At 40.9% G+C, this 20,639-nt stretch overlaps 1 protein-coding gene across 1 annotated transcript in view; it reads left to right on the plus strand.

Moving 5' to 3' along the window:
- The window catches only part of DGKQ (diacylglycerol kinase theta), a 139,659-nt gene that overhangs the window by 115,733 nt on the left and 3,287 nt on the right, over positions 1–20,639 (plus strand). Inside the window, exons 17-22 of the mRNA XM_019518213.1 lie at positions 3,218–3,366; positions 4,641–4,822; positions 8,364–8,464; positions 13,204–13,350; positions 14,302–14,413; positions 18,709–18,861. Coding sequence (XP_019373758.1) covers positions 3,218–3,366; positions 4,641–4,822; positions 8,364–8,464; positions 13,204–13,350; positions 14,302–14,413; positions 18,709–18,861 — 844 coding nt within the window. The remainder of the gene's footprint in view (positions 1–3,217; positions 3,367–4,640; positions 4,823–8,363; positions 8,465–13,203; positions 13,351–14,301; positions 14,414–18,708; positions 18,862–20,639) is intronic.

The following is a 20,639-nucleotide window of genomic DNA, read 5'->3' on the forward strand; positions in this document are numbered from 1 at the left end:
AAGAAATAATGGCCATAAGCTAGCAGAGAGCAGATTTAGACTGGACATTAGAAAGAACTTCTTCACAGTTAGAGTGGCCAAAATCTGGAATGGGCTCCCAAGGGAGGTGGTGGTCTCCCCTACTCTGGGGGTCTTCAAGAGGAGGTTAGATAAGCATCTGGCTGGGGTCATGTGAACCCAGCACTCCTTCCTGCCTGTGCAGGGGGTTGGACTCAATGAGCTACTGAGGTCCCTTCCGACCCTAACATCTATGAATCTATTCTTATTTGTGCTTTCATCATGTTAGAACAGTTTCTTGCTGGGCTTCCAATCCTGTGCCATTTAGAAGCATCCCGCCCTCATGGGGCTTTTATTCTTCAGTCTGCTTTCCCATGGCACCTCCTTTATTCAGGTGACATCCACCTTTTGAAATCTAATGTCCTTGTTCTGCTGACCTCATACTTTCCCTGTCTCAGGATCTAGAATTCTATCATATCCTAATCAATTCCTCCCAAATTTCCCATCATCTTCATATCCTCCACGACTTCTTCCCTGTTGGTCAGGACAAGATCCAAGATGCATGATACCCCAGTTGTATCCTCAAGCTTCTGGAATAGCAAGTTGTCCTCCATACAAGTTAGGAACCAGCTCAACATTTTGTTTGGCTGTATTGTTCTTCTAGGAGATGTCTGGAAAAGTGGAGTCTTCCATCAGTACTGTCTCATAATTTCTAGATAATTTTGTCATCTTCTTGAGAAGTGCCTCATCCTCATCATCCTCCTGACTTTATGGCTTATAATAAATCCTCACCATTATATTGGCACTGTATCTTTTATCTTCACCTAAAGGCATTCTGATTTGCTATCTTCTTCCTGGACCGGAAAACAGATCTAGGTGTTTTTGACGTACAAGGAGTTACCACCACCTTTTTCTCCCAACCCTGTCCTTTTGAAACAGTGTGTAGCCCTCAATGTTGATGTTATACCAGCTCTCTGACACCTTTCAGATCACAGTTATTTCCCCAGGCTGTGATTCCCGCTCATGTTATTCATTTCCCATACTTCTCATGTTTGTCATTGGACCTATTTTGCATTTCTGCTTACTCATTTCCCTTTTGCACCACTTGTTGCTGTCCTATGGTTTCTGACCCTATCTCAGAGTCGAGCTACTGTTTCAGTCCTTTCTCCTCTGGATTGTTTGCTTTTTTTGCTGGAGGGTTTTGTTTACAATCCCCCATGGAACCAAGTATGAAGCCCTCCTTACTAGGTTGGCCAGATGACACCCAAGGATGCGCTTTCCAGTTCTGATGCGATGAACCTTTTTTAAACAAATGTGAGCGTTTGAAGCATCATAAAAAGGAAGAGAGAACAAAAAAGCTTCTGATGCATGTGTTATAATATAGTACGAAAGGGTCCAGATTCTGATAGGGGCATGTCTTTGTATTACCCAATTCTGTGACTTATGTTCTTATGTAGGTCATTAAAGGGCACTCTTACACATGCTCTGGGGGAAGGGGTGGGGGTGGTGGTGCTTTAATTAGAGCAGCCCCAGGAGCTTCTATAATTAAAGTGCTTCAGCGTCTCATGTATCAGTGCCCCCACACTTCAAAATGATGGTGAGGGTGCTTGACCTAAAGCTCATTCAATGAGCTTTAGATAAAGTGCTCCTACTGCCATTTGGAAGCACAGGAACACTGATACCTGAGACGTGGGAGGCTGCTGGAGTGTGGTAATTACCATGCTCCAGCACACTGGATTAATCGAATCTGCTCCAACGCACTGTAATTACAGTGCATCAGAGCAGCCTTCGTGCTGGTGTATAAGTACCCTAAGAGCTGACATTTACCGGGTCATACCATAGATCCATCTTGCTCAGTACCCTGTGTCGCACAGTGACAAAGTGCATGCTGAAAGGGAGAATGAGCAGGGTATGATCAGGGTTTTATCCCTAATTCTCTCCTGCTTGCAGCCTCCAATATTTAAGGTCCAGGAAATCCTGATTCAAAGGCTGTACTGCTAATTCCCATGCTCAGTAGCTACTGTTGCCCCATTCCTCCAAGATATTTGTCCAATCCCTTTTTGAATCTGGTCAAACTGTCAGCTTCCACAACTTCTTATGGCAATGAGTTCCACATGTTAATTACATGTTGTGTGAAAAAACTTACTTTTTGTTTGTTTTAAACTTACTACCTACTAGTTTCATGTTGTGACCCCTAATTCCTGGATTGTGAGAGATGGTAAATAAGTCTCTATTTACTTTCTCTTCACTGTTTTAAAGTTTTGTAAACCCTTATCAGGTCCTCCCTCAATCATCTCTTTTCCAAACGGAATAGACCTAGTTTTTTTAGTCTTTCCTTATATGGAAGCCCCTCCATACCACTATTGCCCTTCTTTATACCTTCTCTAGTTCTTTACTTTTCTGAGGTGTGAGGACCAAAACTGGGCACAGTATTCAAGGTGTGGACACAACATGGGTTTATAAAGGGGCATAATGATACTTTCAGTTTTGTTTACAATTCCTTTCATAATTTCTAATATTGTTTGCCTTTTTGAGGGATGCTGAGCACTGAGCTGATATTTTTAGTGAACTGTCCTTAATGACTCCCAGGTCTGTCTTCTGTGGTCATAGCTAACGTAGAGCCTAGGGATGTAAATACCAATTAAATGAATATTCATTTAAGCTATTGTAATTACAACAGATCAAATGATTAAGCAGTATGGCAGCCCCTGGCCTGACCTGTGTAGGGTTGCTCCGGCTTGGCCTGTGAGGTACCCTGCCCAGCCCATCACCAGTGGGGCACTTCCAACCCCCTGCAAGGTGTGGTGGGGACTCAGCAGTTTCTCAAGGCTGCACCTCGCAACAAAAGAGGCGGGTGGGTGGGTCATCTCTGAGCTCAGTCCAGGAGCAGGCAGGGCACACCTTAAGTCTAAGCCATGGGCCCAGGGGTGTGACCCTGCAGCCACTTACCTTCGCTATGCCATGCCCTGCCCTGCCGTGGAGGAGGAGCTTCACCCACCCACCAGAGCAGTGGTAGGAGCCAGGAGCCAAAGCAGCCCTGCCAGGCAGGCAGCACAGCCCAGCAAGCCCCAGGGGGCTTTATGGTTCTCAGAGGCTGACTGTATTATTCTATGTGAGGGATTTAAAAAAAAAAAAGAAAAAAAAAAGAAAAGTAATAAGGGAGATTATAATATAATACAAAACACGTAATTTTTTTTCTGCTTTTTGTTTGTAAATGAAGGTTTCATACATTCTCTCGAATTCCATGCTTTCGAGTTTTGATATGTGGCGGTGATGGTACCGTTGGTTGGGTGCTAGGTGCACTGGAAGAAATAAGATACAAACTTGCCTGTTCAGAACCGTCTGTTGCCATCTTACCTTTAGGAACAGGTGAGAAATGTTATACTGGAAGTAAATTTATTTGAGTACCATTAATAGGGAATATTAAGCATGTTAAAAAATTAGGTGCTTGTTTTCTTCATTTTTTTTTCTTGAGTTATATGGCCCCTATTATCAGCTTTGTAGCTCAAGTGGCACTTCATTTTTTTTTTCTTCTCTTCTTTCAAATGAGGTGTATCCTACTGTATTTCACAGTATTGTTAGCACAGTTTCTAATTAAGGAAGTAAGATTGCCAAAGCTGGGAAGGCTTAAGTCCCAACAAGTATTTTGAGGCCTCGGAGACTGCCTCCCTAGAAAAGCATAGAGATCCCTGGACTGAATTTCAGGCAGAGAAACCCAGGGACAGAATCAAAAGAGGGGATCACCAGAGAAGCTATTCCTGGCCTCCATGGACTGTCTCACCAGTATGTTATTGACATCAAAGGTATGCCAGGTGAGATACTTGGAAGCAAGGGACCAGAAATGCACCTGCCTGCTGTACTGACCCCAGGGGGTGTCAGGGGTAGATCCACAAGACATGTTTTCTATTTCATATATGTATGCCTTCACAAATCATTGTCTCATTGCTTTACCAAGAGAATAACAGAGCAACGTTTACTTAAATGTTTTTCCATGTGTAAGTTATAGAAACAAAGTACTTAAAATTAATGTCAGAGTAAAAATAATTATCATTGAATAACATTCCTTATGGTTTGAGCAATTAAAACGAATCGATTTCCTTCACACTGGGCACATCTACATGAGAGATGCAGTATTGCCTAACAAGTTCCACAGTAAACATCTCGGCATCTGCACATGTAATCCTATTAAGCCACAGAAAACTAATAAACTCTGCAGGAGGTTAGTACTTGTAAATACAAGTACTATCCTGCTGCAGAGTTTTTTTCATGTGCAGCAACACACATGTAGACACTGATCCAGCTGCCTGGGGCTCAAGGGTGCTTCAGGGTCAGGGCTGCCTGCTGGCTAGCCCTGCACTGAAGCACCCTTGTGCCCCAGCCAGCCCCTCAGTAGCTTGTTGAGCTGGGTCAGAGCAGCCTCGGGCTGGCAGACTGACCCGCCCCGCTCTTTTGCCAGCCAGGTCTGCTCTAACCCAGCTCAACATGCCTGCAGTCCCAGGTGCACATGTAAACATAGCACCCAGGAGCAGTAAACTCCAAAACAATATGTGCTAGAGTTTATTGCTCCATGTTAATGTGAATATGTAGATGCTCCCACTGTTGTGTAATTTATGAGGTGTAACATCTTGCTTTTTCTTTGCCAGGAAATGACCTGGGGAGGGTGCTACGCTGGGGAGCTGGTTACAGTGGGGAAGATCCTTACTCCATATTGATATCTGTTGATGAAGCTGATGAAGTACTAATGGATCGTTGGACCATCCTTTTAGATGCTCCAGAGCCTGTTGAAAATTCAGAAAATGGTGCATTAGAACCTGAGCCTCCAAAGGTATTATGTATTTTTTTTTTATAATCATTGATTTATTAAAATACCAGTAAGGAATTAATGCTGTTTACTGTCATCTTTGCCATCATTTCTAGTGTTATTTTGTTGTGATGTTAACAGTTTAATATTTTTCTAAATGGCCTAGTATATTCACTAAGGCTGTGTATAAAAAAGATAGGCTTTGCATGCTCATTAGAGTGAAATCGATGCCCTTGTTATAGAGAAAATGGTTACACAATTATTTATTCTATAGATTTGTAAGATACTGTTTTTTTTCTCTAGTTTTAGCACTTCTCTAATTGTGACACTTGTGAATTTGGAAGGTACCTGGCTATCCCATGCTTATGGGCTTTGCTGGTTGCTACATGGGCCCAGGAAGGAATTTTTCCCACCTGTTTACTACCTCTCATCCCCTCCTCCTTTAAAAGCACTAGGTGTTGACCAGAGCCAAAGGTGGAGATTTTGAGTGTGGTGTGCTGATGCTCTGCTGGGACCTTAAAAAAAAAACACCGAGCAAACCAAAAAAAACAAAACAAACCCCAACCTAGAGGTTCCTGCCTGGAGGGTCTGGCCCCTCCGCTCCATTCAGGGTCAGACTGATCGCCACATTTGGAAGGAATTTTACCCTTTTGATCAGACTGGCATGGACCCAGTGGGGTTTTGTCTTCACATGGTCCTCTTCCTCTGATCTCTCAAGGGTATCTTAATAAATTATTTCCTGTCCTTGTAGTGCCAGGGCATTGACAGTGCCCTTATCACCCTGCTTATCTGTGGCAAGTTAAAGGATGTTTTTCATATTTCAGGCATTTTGTCTGGTATTTTGGGTGTGACAGTTCTTGAAAACTTCAGGAACAAGTTAAATGCTTTTAGGGTGGTTTAGAGAGGGATGCTCCAGCCTTGAGCAGGGCAATCCAGTGTGCCATGAGATAGTTTTAAGGTGCTGCAGGGTACCACACAATGTTAGAACTTTAGCTGTGCAAGCACACATACATGCTTCACAGGACAAACCCAGAGATTTCAAATAGGAATTCATAGTATCAAAAACATTCTGACCTACTCTCATCTTTCTTTTTTGCAACAGAATCGCTTTATCATTTTTCTGTAGACGAGAAATGAGTGAAAGCTAAGAACGGTCATGTTCCAAGGGTGGCTTGAGTCTAACAAGGTTGAGAACCACTGGACTAGATGATGACCCTTTCCAACCCCACTTTTCTGTAAATCTAAGAATAATACTTCCATCATCTTGAGTTGTAATGGAGTTTTTTTGCTACCGGATAAATGTATTTGAGCTTCCTTCAATAGGCTTTCCCAAAATTAATACATTTTGGAGAACTAAAATGGAATTGCAGTCACTGTATTTAAATGGAAAGTATCAATATTTTACTTTTTAAGCAGGTAATAAATTTGATAATTGAAAATCTGCTAGACTTGCTAAGATTTGAGGTTAAGTAAACTTTTTTTTTTAAAGTCTCCTTTTCTTCCTCTCTCTTTGTATTGGATCTTTTGCATAAACCATTCTAATGTGAATTTCTTCCACAGGGGCAAATGCCATTGTTTGGAAAAAGGAGAATATCAGTTGTAGAGAGTAACTCCAGGGGTCTGTTTCAAGTCCTCTGTTTAAGAGAAAATACAGAAAGAAATGAGAGAGAAGAGAATAATAGCAAAACAATAAATCAAGAAAATGTAACTTGTAATTCAGTTGCTGGAAAATCACAGGCCTTCTATATGGCTTATGATACTTTTATTAGCCACTTAGATTCCAATTTTTAATTGAAATCGGGCTGCTAACATATTCAGGTCACACACAGTGCATTGGAATAGCAGATTTGTCTTGAGTGTCTTAATATGACACTAAAAGATGAAGGCAGAAATTGGTAGTAGTCAGGAGTTTCAAGGAAACAAGGTATAAAAGAAATTTAATACACCGAAAAGAAATTAGAAATATTAGGATCATATCATAGCTAAAGAGTTGCTCAGGTCGAAACCATGTTGATGTTGCCTGACAATGAAAATCTCTCATAACATGGTGGGGGGGTAAAAGCGACCAGGATGTGAGTTTAGATTATGGGTGTCAGCAAGGAGTGATGATGGTTAATACTTCCTGCCATACACAGACAGCTTGCCTAGTGCTTCCATATAGTGATACCACAGAGGGGAAAATTATTGCTGGGGGAAGGAGAGGAGAGATTATCTTTAGATATCAGATAGGCAAGGATTTTTTGGGATGGCATCTTATATTGGACCAACTGCATAGTTAGGATAAAGTTAGACAGGCTTTCAAATGCAAGGCATTCTTCAGGTTGGAGGAGGAAAGCAAGCACAGTCATTCTTAAGACTGGTGGCAAGAGCTGTGAAACTGGCGGCGAGGTGGGGGGGGAAATCCATTGACTCACCTGTGACAACAAACACAAACAGGTAGTTTGTTTCACTTTTGCATCAAAATGGCACTTCTCCAGCCCCAGGATTGGTATTTGGGGCACTTTAGCACAGTTTTTTAACCTAGTCTGGGTGCTGTTGGTACTTGAACAGCCACACATCTGAGCATATGAAGTAGAGCTGTGTTTTAGTGTGGTGCATATGTCATGCCTTATACTTACTCAAGTAAATGCATAAGTCATGAAATTGTGGCCCAGTAAAATCCACCACTAGTAGGTATGAAATGGAAGAAGAGGGGGGCTGTCCCATGTTTTAGATCTAAAGCCTAATAGTTAGGGCACTCATTCAGGGAGTGGGAAATCCAGATTATAGGCCCCCTCAGCCAGAGATGGCCTGAACCTACATGTCTAACTTCCAGGCAACAGGTTTGGCCAGTAGTTTTCCACTGGGGTGCCATGAGACCCTTCCAGGGGTGCCACAGGATCAGTGTCATTGCCACCCTAGCCAGCTAAAAGTGCCATGTGCCCTTATTTCCAGGAGATGTGTGTAGATTGGATCAGGAACAGCTGCAGGACAGGGAGGTATGTGGGCATTAGGTTTATCAGATAGATTCTTGGTGTGACTGCACATGAACCTCCTAGAAACAGAAGCATTTTGGGGCAGTTTCACCTGGCTGTGTTGGTGGCAGTGGGGCAGCCTGGAGGGATGGCCAGTTCTATAGATTTGTCTCCAGGCTGCTGTGCTGTTGCTGACAGCCAAATGAAACTGCCCTGCATGCCTCTGTTTTCAGGAGGTGCACACAGGGCTGGATTGGAAATTAGCTCCAGCCAGAGGGGAAGGTGCCTGTCTACATTTTATTTTACCTGTTGTGTTAACTTTAACCTTGCTTGCAAATCGCCTTTGTTTAATATTGGCCTTAGGAATAATTACAATAGCCCCACAACAATGTTTGCCTGTTGATTTATATAGTGTCAACTCCATATCCCTTTTTGAATGCAGTTTATCTCTGAGAAGGGTACTCCTGTATCATGTTTGTATGTGAGCGATTTGAAGAATAATCGTGTGGCTATCAGTTTTGTTGAAAATATTAAGAGTAGGATTTAATCTTCTCTTATTAAAGTTTCAAGGCTATATTATATGTATTTAGTTTCATTTTTTTATTTTTCAGATTGTACAAATGAATAATTATTGTGGTCTTGGAATTGATGCAGAGTTGAGTTTGGATTTTCATCATGCTAGAGAAGAAGAACCAGGCAAATTTAATAGCAGGTAAGAGTAAAATATGAGGACTGACACTACATAGTACTGTGTATAGTCTGTATGGTATAATGAAACTCTACTAGCATTCACAAACACTTTTGAAAAAGTGAAAATAAAAAGTTACGCTACAGTTAATCACAGGTTCTGCAAGGAGTTGGGGGTAATGGCAGAACGGGCTGGGAGGCAGTGCACTGCCATTGGTGGACCAGGTCGTCTTGCTCCATCTACATCAGTCTTTAAGAAGGATGTTTTATCTCAGAGATAAGATGATATGGGCCACTATGGGATCCTTTTGCAAGGTCAGAATTTACTGAGTTCCCAGCTATCACTTTTCCCATTGTTGGATTCTGCTCTCATGAGCTTTGCAAAAATCATTTTTCTCTTAGTAGAAACATCTAGAGCAAGGTTGTTAAACATGCAGCCTATAGAGCAGCTCTATCTGGCCCACAGGGCTACCAGAAGTTGGGGCCAGGATTAGGGGTGGGGCCTGTTACAGAATATGGGGCCCTTGTGGCAAGTAGCCACTTGACCCACAGGCTTGCCATACCTCCACCAGCAGTCCATGCTGGAGCTGCTGTTGCTACCACCGCCAGTGCATGTCCTTAACCCTGGGCTAGGTGTAGCTCACAAGAAGCCTCGTGGTCTGGATCCAGTCCAGGGCACAAGGTGAGCTTGACACTTCTAATCTAGACTAGTTTTAGAGCTGCTAGAAATGGAATTTCTGTGGCTCCTTCTTAACCTTTATCATTGTGATTTCTTCATTAAGTGTTTATCATGTCTAAAGTTACTCATTTAGATGAAAGTTGCTCAGACAGTTTCCTTGGTAGTTCTATTCATGTAGCTATAACCAAGTGTATTGGATGCTCCCATCATTTTCAAGAGGCTGCTCTTTCAAATTTGAATCCTTTTAAAAATATTTTGACTATCTAATCTGGTCTATCATCTTAAAAAGAAATGCCTAATCCCCATAAAAGCTTCCTTTTTTTAATATGCTGCATTTGCAAAGTCAGAATTATTTTTGAACAGCAAGTAAAATGAAGCTAGATAGTTCTGTTTTCTTGAGTTATTTGAGAAGTGCACTGTAGGAGTAGTGATCTCTTTCTCGTTACTGGAGCCAATGAGAATTTTGTCACCAGATTCAAGAGTCGGTATTTCAGCACAGATGCTTAATTATGACACAACTTGGTGTGGAACATTGGCATACATATACATATGGTAAACATTATGAGTAAGTATTACCTTACACTTTAGTTTGTTTTAAAAAGTCATCAGTTCAGAAGTAAACAAACAGAATTTTATTCCTTCCATTTATCTTTAGGCATCTCAAAATGGTAGATTTATTTTTATTCTAGGAGATGTTTGGAATAGCTACATGCTCCCTAAGCTCCTTACATGTGTGTTTTTAAACTGTTGAACTTCAGTTTACTTGTTTATGTGCAGTAATTCATCCCACTTACCTCTCTTTGCATTACTATCAAGTGTTTCTGGTAATTTTATTTAAAAAAAAAAAAAAAAAAGTTCATAATCTATGGTAGTGGTCCTCAACCTTTTTAGACTCCAGGCATCCTTGTGTAATGTCTGTGAATTTAGCAGCACCCTATTTCAAAAATGATTTATTATAGTTGAGAGCCACTGATCTAGGGAGTTAATCTTCAACAGTATTCTAAGTTTTAATCTTTAAATCTTTATTGTTTACTTTTTCATATGATTAGTATATCTTGTTAAAAGCATGCACATTACCTGTGTGAAAGATAAATTAGCATTTCATGTGATGGTTTTGAAGGAAAGTCTTAAACGTACTCAAGTGTGTTCAGAGCAACCATACTAAAATTAGCATTCACTGCAATTGCTAATGATGTCTTATCTATTTCTTCCTGTGTTTTGACAAAATATATCTACATATAAATATAGAATTTTTCCTCTTTCCATGTGTGTAATTATAATCTTTAAAATTAGTTATGATATACTAAGTTTCCCATGTCATGGTTTTTACAGGAAAAAGTACAGGTTGCAAAGCATGCAATGGGATTTGTTTGCTTAAACCCCAGACAAGTTTGAAATTTTTCTTTATCTTGGTTTTATTTTTTGCTTACTTGAAGTTATAGAAGTATGTAATCAGGTATGTGTCACCATGGCTTAGAGTCTTAAGGCATTTGTTAGCAGCAGTGAAAATCTTCAGTGTTTTAAAGTTTTTTTCTGCTGTACACATTCATTATTTCCCATGGGTTTTTAAACACCTCTCTGCTACAGAGTCCTTCACTTCTCATCTCACATTTTTCCCTTTCACTTCTATTTGCAAGAAATGGTTTCCATTCTGCTTTCATGCTTTTTGTAACTCCTTTTTGTTCTGAACAATAAGTAAATAAGCTTAATAGAGTAGGTTGTCCATCTGGGCTGGTGGTTTGTTTTGTTAAGAAGAGAATTGAAAATACAACAGAGAACATCATCATGCCATTATATAAATCCATGGTGTGCCTGCATCTTGAATATAGTTCTGCAGTTCTGGTCTCCACATCTCAAAAATTAGAAAAGCTTCAGCTACTGTGAGGGGATCTGGTGGCTGTCTAAACTCACCGGGGGGGCCAGCGGAAAGTAGGTGAGGCTGTGTTCCCTTGGGCACCACTTGGGATAACAAGGAATAACGGTCACAAATTGATTGAGAGCAGGTTCAGGCTTGATATCAGGAGGCATTACTTTACAGTTCGGGCTTCCAGGCTCTGGAATGGGCTCCCAAGGGAGGTGGGGGCCTTCAAGAGGAGGTTGGATAGATATCTGGCTGGGGTATTATGATCCCAGCACTTGTTTCTGCACAGGGCAGGGGGTCAGACTTGGCGATCTGTTCAGGTCCCTTCTGACCCTAGAAAACCATTCTGTTCAATAGCCACTAATAGTTCCATCATCCATTAATTTATCCAGGCCCTTTTTGAACCTAGCTATGCCATTTGCTTCCACCACCTCTTGTGGCAATGAATTCCAGAAGTTAACTATGTGTTATATAAAAAGAGGTACTTTCTCTTGTTAGTTTTAAACTCATCACCTATTAATTTCAACAGATGCCCCCTAGTTGTAGTATTCCAGGACTTGGTGAACAATAGTTCCCTGTTCACTTGGTCTACACCCTTCATGCTTTTATAGATTTCTATTGTATTCCCCATCTAAGCCTTTTCTTTCCAAACTGAAGACTCCTAGCATTTTAGTCTGTCCTGGTATGGCAACTGCTTGATGTCCCCGATCATTTTGGTTTCCCTTCTCTAGTTCCATAGTATCGTAGTTTCTACAGTATTAATGCTGTGTAGTGACTAATCAAGGTTCCATTTAAGCCTAAAATAGGTCCTGTGACTTGCTGTTTCATGGTAGCTTTTTTTAACATGCATTCCAGCTGGTGCAACTGTCAGTCATTATTACACGTTTTTTCCTAGTGAACTAACTGCCAGGTGTAGGTGTCAAGCTAAGGATTTAAAATGAGTATGGAAAAGGTTCCCAGTTGCACAATTATTTGATACATTTCTATGTTACCAAGCCACATGTTCGTTCACCTAGTCTATCGCATTAGTCTATTTTTTAAAGTATTGTTTGCAACAACCCCCACATCAGGCCATACCTACTGTTTTTATACTCCCTTTCTGACCCTGTTAGAGACTACTATATGCATTGCACTGTAGTTGCCCAGTTTGTTTTCCTTTCAGTAAGCATTACTTGGTGTTTTACTCTTTGGCAATTATCAGTCGGAGTGGAAAATGAAATAGTATTTGGGAAAAAACACTACATGAACGCTTGTTTGTATAAAAAGTGAAGGAAACAGACTCCATGAAATGTATTTCAGATCAAAAGTCCTGCACAGAACAAAATTATGGCTGTTTTGTTGCAAGTTACTGCATGGTAATGTATTCGCAGGTTGTTCCCTAATCTTTTTTATTGAGCAATTGTTTTTGCTGTGTTTGAAAGGCAAAATTACTTTCTGGTTTACTCCCAAAAAGAAACAAATCCTGGAAGATGACTGAGGTAGAAAGATTATACTGCTCAGATAGAGGGGATCTTGGCAGGACTCCATGAAATTCACCCACTACTGTAGAACTGTGCTGCAAATTCTATGCACAAAATTTTAGTCCCCAATGTGACAATACCCTTTAAAATGTGAATAGTATAAACCAATGCAGTGGTGTGTAATAACTAAGTTGTTGTCCAACTCATCAGTCTCTGTGGACCCAGCAGTGTTTGTGATATTTTTCTTGGATGTTATGGAATTCAACAACTTCTTTGCAAACATAGCCCTGTACTGTAGCCAACTTTTCAGTGTTTAATTTTTCTGTGAGCTTTTCTTGCAGTTTGACGGTTGATGTCGGGGGGAAGGCTGCTAGAGTTCAGTAATGTTAAAGATGCAATTTATCCTGTCTGCTTGGGTTATTTTAACCTGTTACTTGGTTCATTTAAAAATATCAGTCCAAATGTATACCTGGGATAGGAAAAGTATAAGCATGTTAAATGATGTTCTAATGAAATGCTGCTTAAAATGTTTGGGTTGATTTATGCCCAAGTAATGTTTATGAAGGTGCTGAATAGTTTCTGCCGTGGGAGCTAACATAACCCACATTAAAGTGGCTCTCCACTCTACTGCTGTGGCTAGAGCACTTCAAGGTGTGAGTCCACTACTACCTACAAGTTAATGTTAGTTTTCATTGTGTATAAAATTGTGCCACACTATTATGTCTGAGTTTACAATAATAGAGTGTGATGTTGTTTGATCCTAGGTTTCACAACAAAGGTGTGTATGTAAAAGTTGGACTGCAGAAGATAAGTCACGCCAGAAACCTCCATAAAGACCTAAAACTTCAGGTGGACCAGGTTGAAGTTGAGTTACCAAGTATTGAAGGACTTATTTTTATTAATATTCCCAGGTAAAAATGAGAGAAAATCTGTGTATGCACATGTCTTACGTATGTATGTATAAGGATGCTCATTAAGGTGGCCATCTTTGTACTTAAGAGCCATACTCTAATAATTATGGTACTATTCTAATATTCTAAGAACTATGATGTGTGGGTTAGAAATTTGGTGATCAGGATATACCATATATCTTTATTTATATATGTATATCTCTGGCTATCAAATGTTCGTGAGGCAAGATCCTCAACTCTGTTAGATCAATTTTGTTCAAGGGCTCTGTGTGCCAAATCTGTTCTGTGAGCTATAGGTTGCAAATCCTTACCCTAAAGTATTACATCTCTTGAAATCTAAAGCCTATTAATATTTTCAAGATCTAGGAAACTAAGGGCCCTGCTACACATTCAGATTAAAGATGGATAGAAACTAGCTATAAGATTGTTGCACAGTTTCAAGAACTAACTCTGTAGCTAGTTGGCTCTTTTTATAGCTGGATAGACTTTTTTATGGCGTGATAATTACTTTGCGCATGTGGCCAGTCTAAATTTATTATGTGATTAACCAATTAATTGCATAATATAGGTAACGTGTAGGAGGGGCCTTATAGTTATCTTCAGTATTCAAGCAGAGTTTTGCTGTAGTTCTTTGAAACCCAAAGCACTTCAGTGCTACTTTCTTCCTATCTGTTTTCCTGCCATTAAAAATATACCTACCTTTCTCCCCACTGCTACCAAAGTTATTAAGAGTATTTCAAATTTTTATGAATGTAAATATTGTACTCCGTGACGCAGAACAGTAAACTACATAGTGATGCTTTCTTAGATCTTCCTTGACTGAGGAAAAGCAGCATGTCAGCCTTATTCAGTGTTGTTTTGAAATGGATCAAAATGGTTGTAAATATTTGGGTATTGTATATCAGATCCCAACATGTGCACAATAACAGCATTTTTATGCTCTCTGAACAGTTGGGGATCTGGAGCTGATCTTTGGGGGTCAGATCATGATAATCGATTTGAGAAACCACAAATGGATGATGGCTTACTAGAAGTTGTTGGTGTAACTGGTGTTGTTCACATGGTAAGTCGGTATAAGATTTACTTTGTTTTTGTTTGTTTGATTCCAAGAAGTACCAAGAACTATGGATATTCATTCATTCAACTAGTACTAAGCACTTATGTTCAAAAGACTTCTTTTAAAACTGGTTTAGTTTCTAAAATGGGACAATTGGAAGATTTTGAATCCTAAGTTTTATATGAATAAATAATTTATATTATAGTTATGCTATTAGCTTGATCAGGAAGTGTACATTTGGTGCAGCATGGAGCTAGTACTGCTAATAAAATAGTATTCCTGCATGGTATCAGTTACCTGTATACACAGGGATGATTATGTGACGTGCTCAGAATTTTGCATATGACTCAGGTTGGTTCAGTGACATATGTGATCTGCTCTTGACATCTTCATTCACGTGTCTGGCTTCAACAAGGTATGGCAGGGTGGCTGTAGATGTTAATCCAATCGTGGCATTGCTTCCTTGCACGATGAAGATGTTGCACCATGTGCACAGCTGCATATACATAGGGCAGGCTGTTAGGAGGAGGGAAAAAGGAATAACAGCTTTCCCTGCTGCTGCTGACCAGCTAGAGAGGCTGTCACCAGTAAGCAGCACCACTGAAAGAATTAGATGACTCTGCTAAGGAGTCAGCCTCCAGGAACCTGGGGGTTTCCCTGGGAAATGAGGTGGAGGGGGAGGAAAAATCCTCCCCCAGGTCCTTCCACCCATGCATGGAGCTGGGGACACCCTGCCAGGCTGGAGCAGAGCCCGGGTCTCTGGCACAGCAGCAAGCTGGGGAGGGATGGGAAAATTCCCCCCACTTTCCTGGAAAAGAGCAGTGAGCTCCACCCAGCCATCCCCCCACGCCTCCAAGGCAGCAGCAAGCACTTCCTTGCACAAATGCAGGGAGCCAGCGACACCCTCTCCAGCCACAGGGCAGCCTGGTATGCTGGGGAACAAAGTGTGTGGGGGGTGGGTATTCCCTGCCTCTTCCCCTGTGCTTGCTGCTGCCCAGGAGACTCAGGCTGTGCAGTAGTCGGTCAGGGTGTCCCCGGTTCCCTGAATTTGTGCAGGAAAGTGGCACCCGGAGGGAGCGGGGTGGAAATCTTCCAGGCATTCCTTACTGCAACATTCTTCACCCTGCAACACACACAGGCACTACTGACTCCTCCCCCAACTTTTTTCCCTTTAGTTGGAAATATGTATCCATGAGCTCCCTTGCACTGCTTGTTCAATAAAAGCTTTCTTTCTGACTAGCAGCTGTGTTCTCGCTCTGTACCCAACCACATCCCCCTCATCATCCTTGCCCTAGAAATGCAAAAACGTGGGTCCAAGCACTCCCCCCTTCTCTCCACAGGAACCCCAAATCAAGGAAGCGCACTGCAGAGTTTGGTCAAGTGCAGGCTACTGAACTTTATTGAACTCAAGTTTAGGGGAGCAGGGAAAGCAGAAAAATGGAAATGTTCCCAGCCACAGGTCACTTACCACCTGGGGCCCCCAAAGCAGGGTGAAAGTGCTCTTTGCCTTCCCCCACAGTTTGAACTATTACACTTCAGTGCCTAAAAGGTGACTGTTCCCACTGAAATGCAAGGGCATTGTGTGCATAGATACCTATGGCCTGTGACAATTGTGAACTGGTGCTGAGTGATGTTTGGGAGCAGTTCAGTTGTGTCAGCACCCTGATCTGCAACAGTTGTGAATTATTTCCCAGTGACATTTGTGGATGATTCACTTGTTAGATGTGTCCACACCCTCAGTAATGTAGAAGATCTCTCAGGCTTGCCTATGCTGCCTCCTTGCCACATGTGAAAGTGCGCCTTGTATGCCGTGCCTGCTGGTTCTTGACTAATGTCAGATTCTAAAAACAAGGCACTGTGGCCATCTTGTGGTGGCCCTAAGTATTCCTCAAAAGTGGCCAGAGGCCCTCTGTCAGGGGTGCTGCTTGGTGCACTCACTGCATGGCTGTTGGGACGTGACCTGTGCTCAGTGGGAGCAAGCGAGCAGGGCATGCTTCTCAGAGGTGGCCACAGGCAAAGCATGGAGGCCGTGTAGGCAAGCCTTCAGCAATATTAGTAGGCTTCAAAACAAATCCTGAAATATTTACATAAAACCATTGTTAGTTACACACAGCAACGAATGGTACATACAAGGTAAATCAAGCACTTGTTTATATCCATCTTCAGCTACAAGGAGATGCAGCATATTCAGGGGCTGAAAACTAAGTGGTAAAAGTGACCTGAGTGGACTTTTTTATTTTCTTGAGACTGTTGTTATTAAATTCTGAATGATTAGTATGTTAACATCATATACACTGTTTCAGCTTAATTTTAAAACCAAGTTATTTTTGAGATCTGCTTTTTTAATTTGCTTCTGATAGAAGCACAAGTTCTTATATCATGTTCTTATGTTTCTCAGTAAAAAAAAGTTTAACATTTTAAAGGGTAACACCAATTTTAAAAACTGTTTCAGAATGCATAGATTTGTGGAATGTTATTAGATTAAGTCAGCAAATGATATTATAGCCAAGCATTTACTAGAATTAACGTCTAGGCTTTGAACTTATTTTGAGAACAACCACAATTATCTTAACTACTTAAATAAATAAATAAAACTAAGAAGTGGCCATATACTTTAGGGTTTTGGCTTGAATGAGCCATTAACTGGGATGGTCAGGAAGAAATTTTATAACTGTCCATTGTTAGCATTCTTGTTTCTTTGGCTGAAATGGCTGTTCCTGGACTACATGAATCAATTTGTATGCTGTTATATGGCAGTTTGCACCTGCATAAGAAATGCCATTGCTGGTATTTTCAATTGCAACATTATCCCTTGTTATACTACTGTATTGTACTGCATTTACTGTAGTTCTTTATTACATTAAGACATGAAGGCTTTTAACGGGGCCCATGCCTCACTTCCCATTTTATCTGTGCACTGACTGAAGTTTGGATCTTGCAAGAAATGCAGAAATTGATTGTAAAACTTAAGATAAGAAATGCCATTTTTTATTACATACAGCATGCACTCAAGTAAAACATGCACCTTGTTTATGCAAGGCAACAAAAAAAAAAAAGGGTCTGGCTGGGAAAAAGAAAAGCTGTCTACTGCCAACAGCTACAGAGCCCAGTGTGTAGCATGTGCAGTTTTATTTTCACTTGCCCCAGCAGAGGTTCAAGCATTACCATATTTTCTTGATTATAAGGCACCATCATTTCCAGCAGCTGAATTTGGGGGGAAAGGTGCATGTATATGCAAAAAATAAGGGGAGGGAGTGTATTTGTGTGTACACAGGGGGCGGGGGGTGCAAAGGAAGTACAGACAGTTTTTTAAGGAAGAAAAATTAAAAGACAGAGCTATGTGGTGACATTAAAATTTGGGCATGTTATAAGCAACAGGAAAAAAAGACTTTCCAAACTATAAATAGAAAACTGTTCAAAAATAACTTTTTAACTGTGAGGGGTAGCTGAGAACTGGAACAGGTTACCTAGAGAGATTGTGGAAGTGCCATCCTTGGAAACTGTTAAGAGCCGATTGCACAAAAATATGAATGTTATGATCCATGAAACCAGTTACCTTATCAAAGGAAATTGAGAGCAAATCATGCCAAACAACCCTGACGAATCCATAGTGTCTGCTTATGGTAACCTCTTCCTTTCCAGATGTATTGTTAATAGCCTGTTTGATTATTTACTCTAGTAACTTCCCAGTTGTTGAAGTCAGGCTGACCAATCTATAACTTCCCAGGTTCGTCCTTTTTCCTCCCTTCAGAGATAGGCACTCCGTTAGTCCTTTTCCAGTACGTAGATAAATTCTGTCAGGACCACCTAATATATTTAATTCAAATTTCAAAAGCAGTCTGTAGCCACTCCCCGTACTTCATTTATTTTAATTTTGTTAGTTGTCTGGTTGCAGTTGAAGGCTGAGGAAAAGTAATCATTCAGCAGTTATGCCGCCTTTGCATTTTCTGGGGTTTCCTAACAAATTTAGATCACACTCTGACAAATGACTCTGCTTGAGGTGCCTTTTTGGTTTCAGTTGTGCTCTGCATAAATTCGTAAGGACTGTGTGTGGAACCATTTCAGTGATCTACCCTGCATATTTGTATTTAGAACAATTTTTCCTTTTTTGCAGTTTTTGCTACTAAAACTTTGGGTCATCATTTTGGAATCTTTTGGGATTAAAAAACATATACAACAAGAAACTCAGGTGTACCCCACCACTGAAAATGATTTGAAAGAACAGCATTGTCTCTACTTGGTTCTTTATCATTAAGAAGATTTTAAAAATAAAGGGAAACCTTAATTTGCTGTTCCAACAGGGTCAAGTACAGGGTGGTCTGCGATCAGGGATTCGCATAGCCCAAGGGTCATATTTCCGTATCACGCTTCTGAAACCAATCCCTGTCCAAGTAGATGGAGAGCCCTGGATCCAGCCACCAGGCCAGATCATCATTTCTGCTGCAGGACCAAAGGTACAAATACAAGCTTGCCTTGACCATTTACTTTTTTTGTATTAAAATGTGAATTAAAGCAGTCTCGTTTTTCTTTATTTTTCTTTTGTTTTGATCCTTAGAATAAAAACTTTCACAAATCATGGTGTTGTGTGTGTGTCTCTGTGTTTTGATGGTCCAGGAATTATGCAAAAAGTAAGGGTAGTTTTTTTTGGTGATTTATTGTTGATCCACTAAAAGTTTAGTTGAAAGCAATGTTAGACAAGCTTTTGGGTACTAAGGGCTCCTATAGACGTGTGGGGAGGCTGCTCTGACGCGCTGGAAATCCAGCATGTCGGAGCGGACTTGATTAATCGAGTCTGCTAGAGCACAGAAATCGACGTGCTTTGGCAGCCTTCTGCATCACATGTATCAGCGTCCCTGTGCATCTCCATGCTGACAAAATGGTGGTGGGGCACTTTGAAATAAACACGGTCGATGTGTTTTAGGTCAAAGTGCCTGCCGCCACTTTTCCAGCCTGGGGATGCAGATGCATGTGACACGCAGGCACTTTTTAATTAGCGTGGCTTGCTAATTAAAGCACCCGGTGCTGCATCCCAAAACGCATGTAAAAATGCCCAAAGTGCTCTTCTTCAGAACTGTTCAGGTTCTGAGTGATTCTCGGCAGACCAGAATGACCACCTACCTGATGCAGGATACTTTGTGCCTGAAAGCTTGTCTAACATTGGGAGAGATGTTAGTCCTATAAAACTAGCAGGTCATCCTATGAAAAATATCACCTACAAATCTTTCTTACTTGTTGGAGGAGTCTCTTTCAGTTTCCTTGACCATGGGAACAGGGTTTGTTTTGACGTTTATGAGTAGACTGCCTGAAGAACTTGTCTCAGCTCTGATACAAACAGCTTTAGTTAAAACATGGCATGGTGCTGTCCATACACAAGACTAAGCCATACTTCAGAATGGTCAAGGCACTATTAAACATGTTAGTGGTTAAACGGATCCATGACGCTAGTTTTGTTGGTATAGGTTTTCATGATAAATATCCACCATGGAATGCTTATCAAACAATGGCACTACATTGATTTGTTCCCTAAAAATTATATACACAATACCACTTCTGTCCTACTGCAGCTGGCAAAGAAGGAGAAATTAGGATATGTGATGGGAGAGTAAGGAGGGAAAAGGAAAAGGAGATGAGGAGCTGGGTAAGAGAACAGTGTGTGCAAGTGCACAGAATTCTGCCCGCCTCCCGCCCCGCCTTCCCAATTTTGTGACTTGACTTAGATCTGCAACTGGCAATTATTAAAGCTTACAGCTAACTTTTTTTAAAAATAAAAGTAAGCTTAAAGTGAGGTATTTATCTTTAGACGTGTAAACTCATGCCAAGGCTAGGTTGCTTTTTAACAAGCAGCAGGGAATTTGAAAGCTGTATTTATGCTTGTTATATGTTTACTCCTAATTGTGCATGCAACCCCTTCACAGTTTGCTGGACAGAGGACAAAGCACCAGCCACCAAGGATTTAATATTTCTGCTGACATTGAAATGGAGAAATGAATGTTTTGCTAATTGGCTATTGGTTTAATGGAGCACGTGTCCACACAAATGAGGCCACGTTCGCAAGTTCCTGCCCAGAAATTCCTTGAAAGGTAGCTTAAAATTACTGCCGGAATCTGCTACTACCAAAAATCTTGGAAATCCTATGAAATTCCAAGCATTCCTTGTATCCAAACCAGTATCCTTTTTAGGGGGAACCAGTTGTCCAGATTGTGCCTTACTCGCACAAAAAAAAAAAAAAAAA

The sequence above is a fragment of the Gavialis gangeticus genome, unplaced genomic scaffold, assembly GCF_001723915.1.
Source record: "Gavialis gangeticus isolate Ggan-Ray unplaced genomic scaffold, GavGan_comp1, whole genome shotgun sequence".
In the NCBI taxonomy this organism is placed as follows: Eukaryota; Metazoa; Chordata; order Crocodylia; family Gavialidae; genus Gavialis; species Gavialis gangeticus.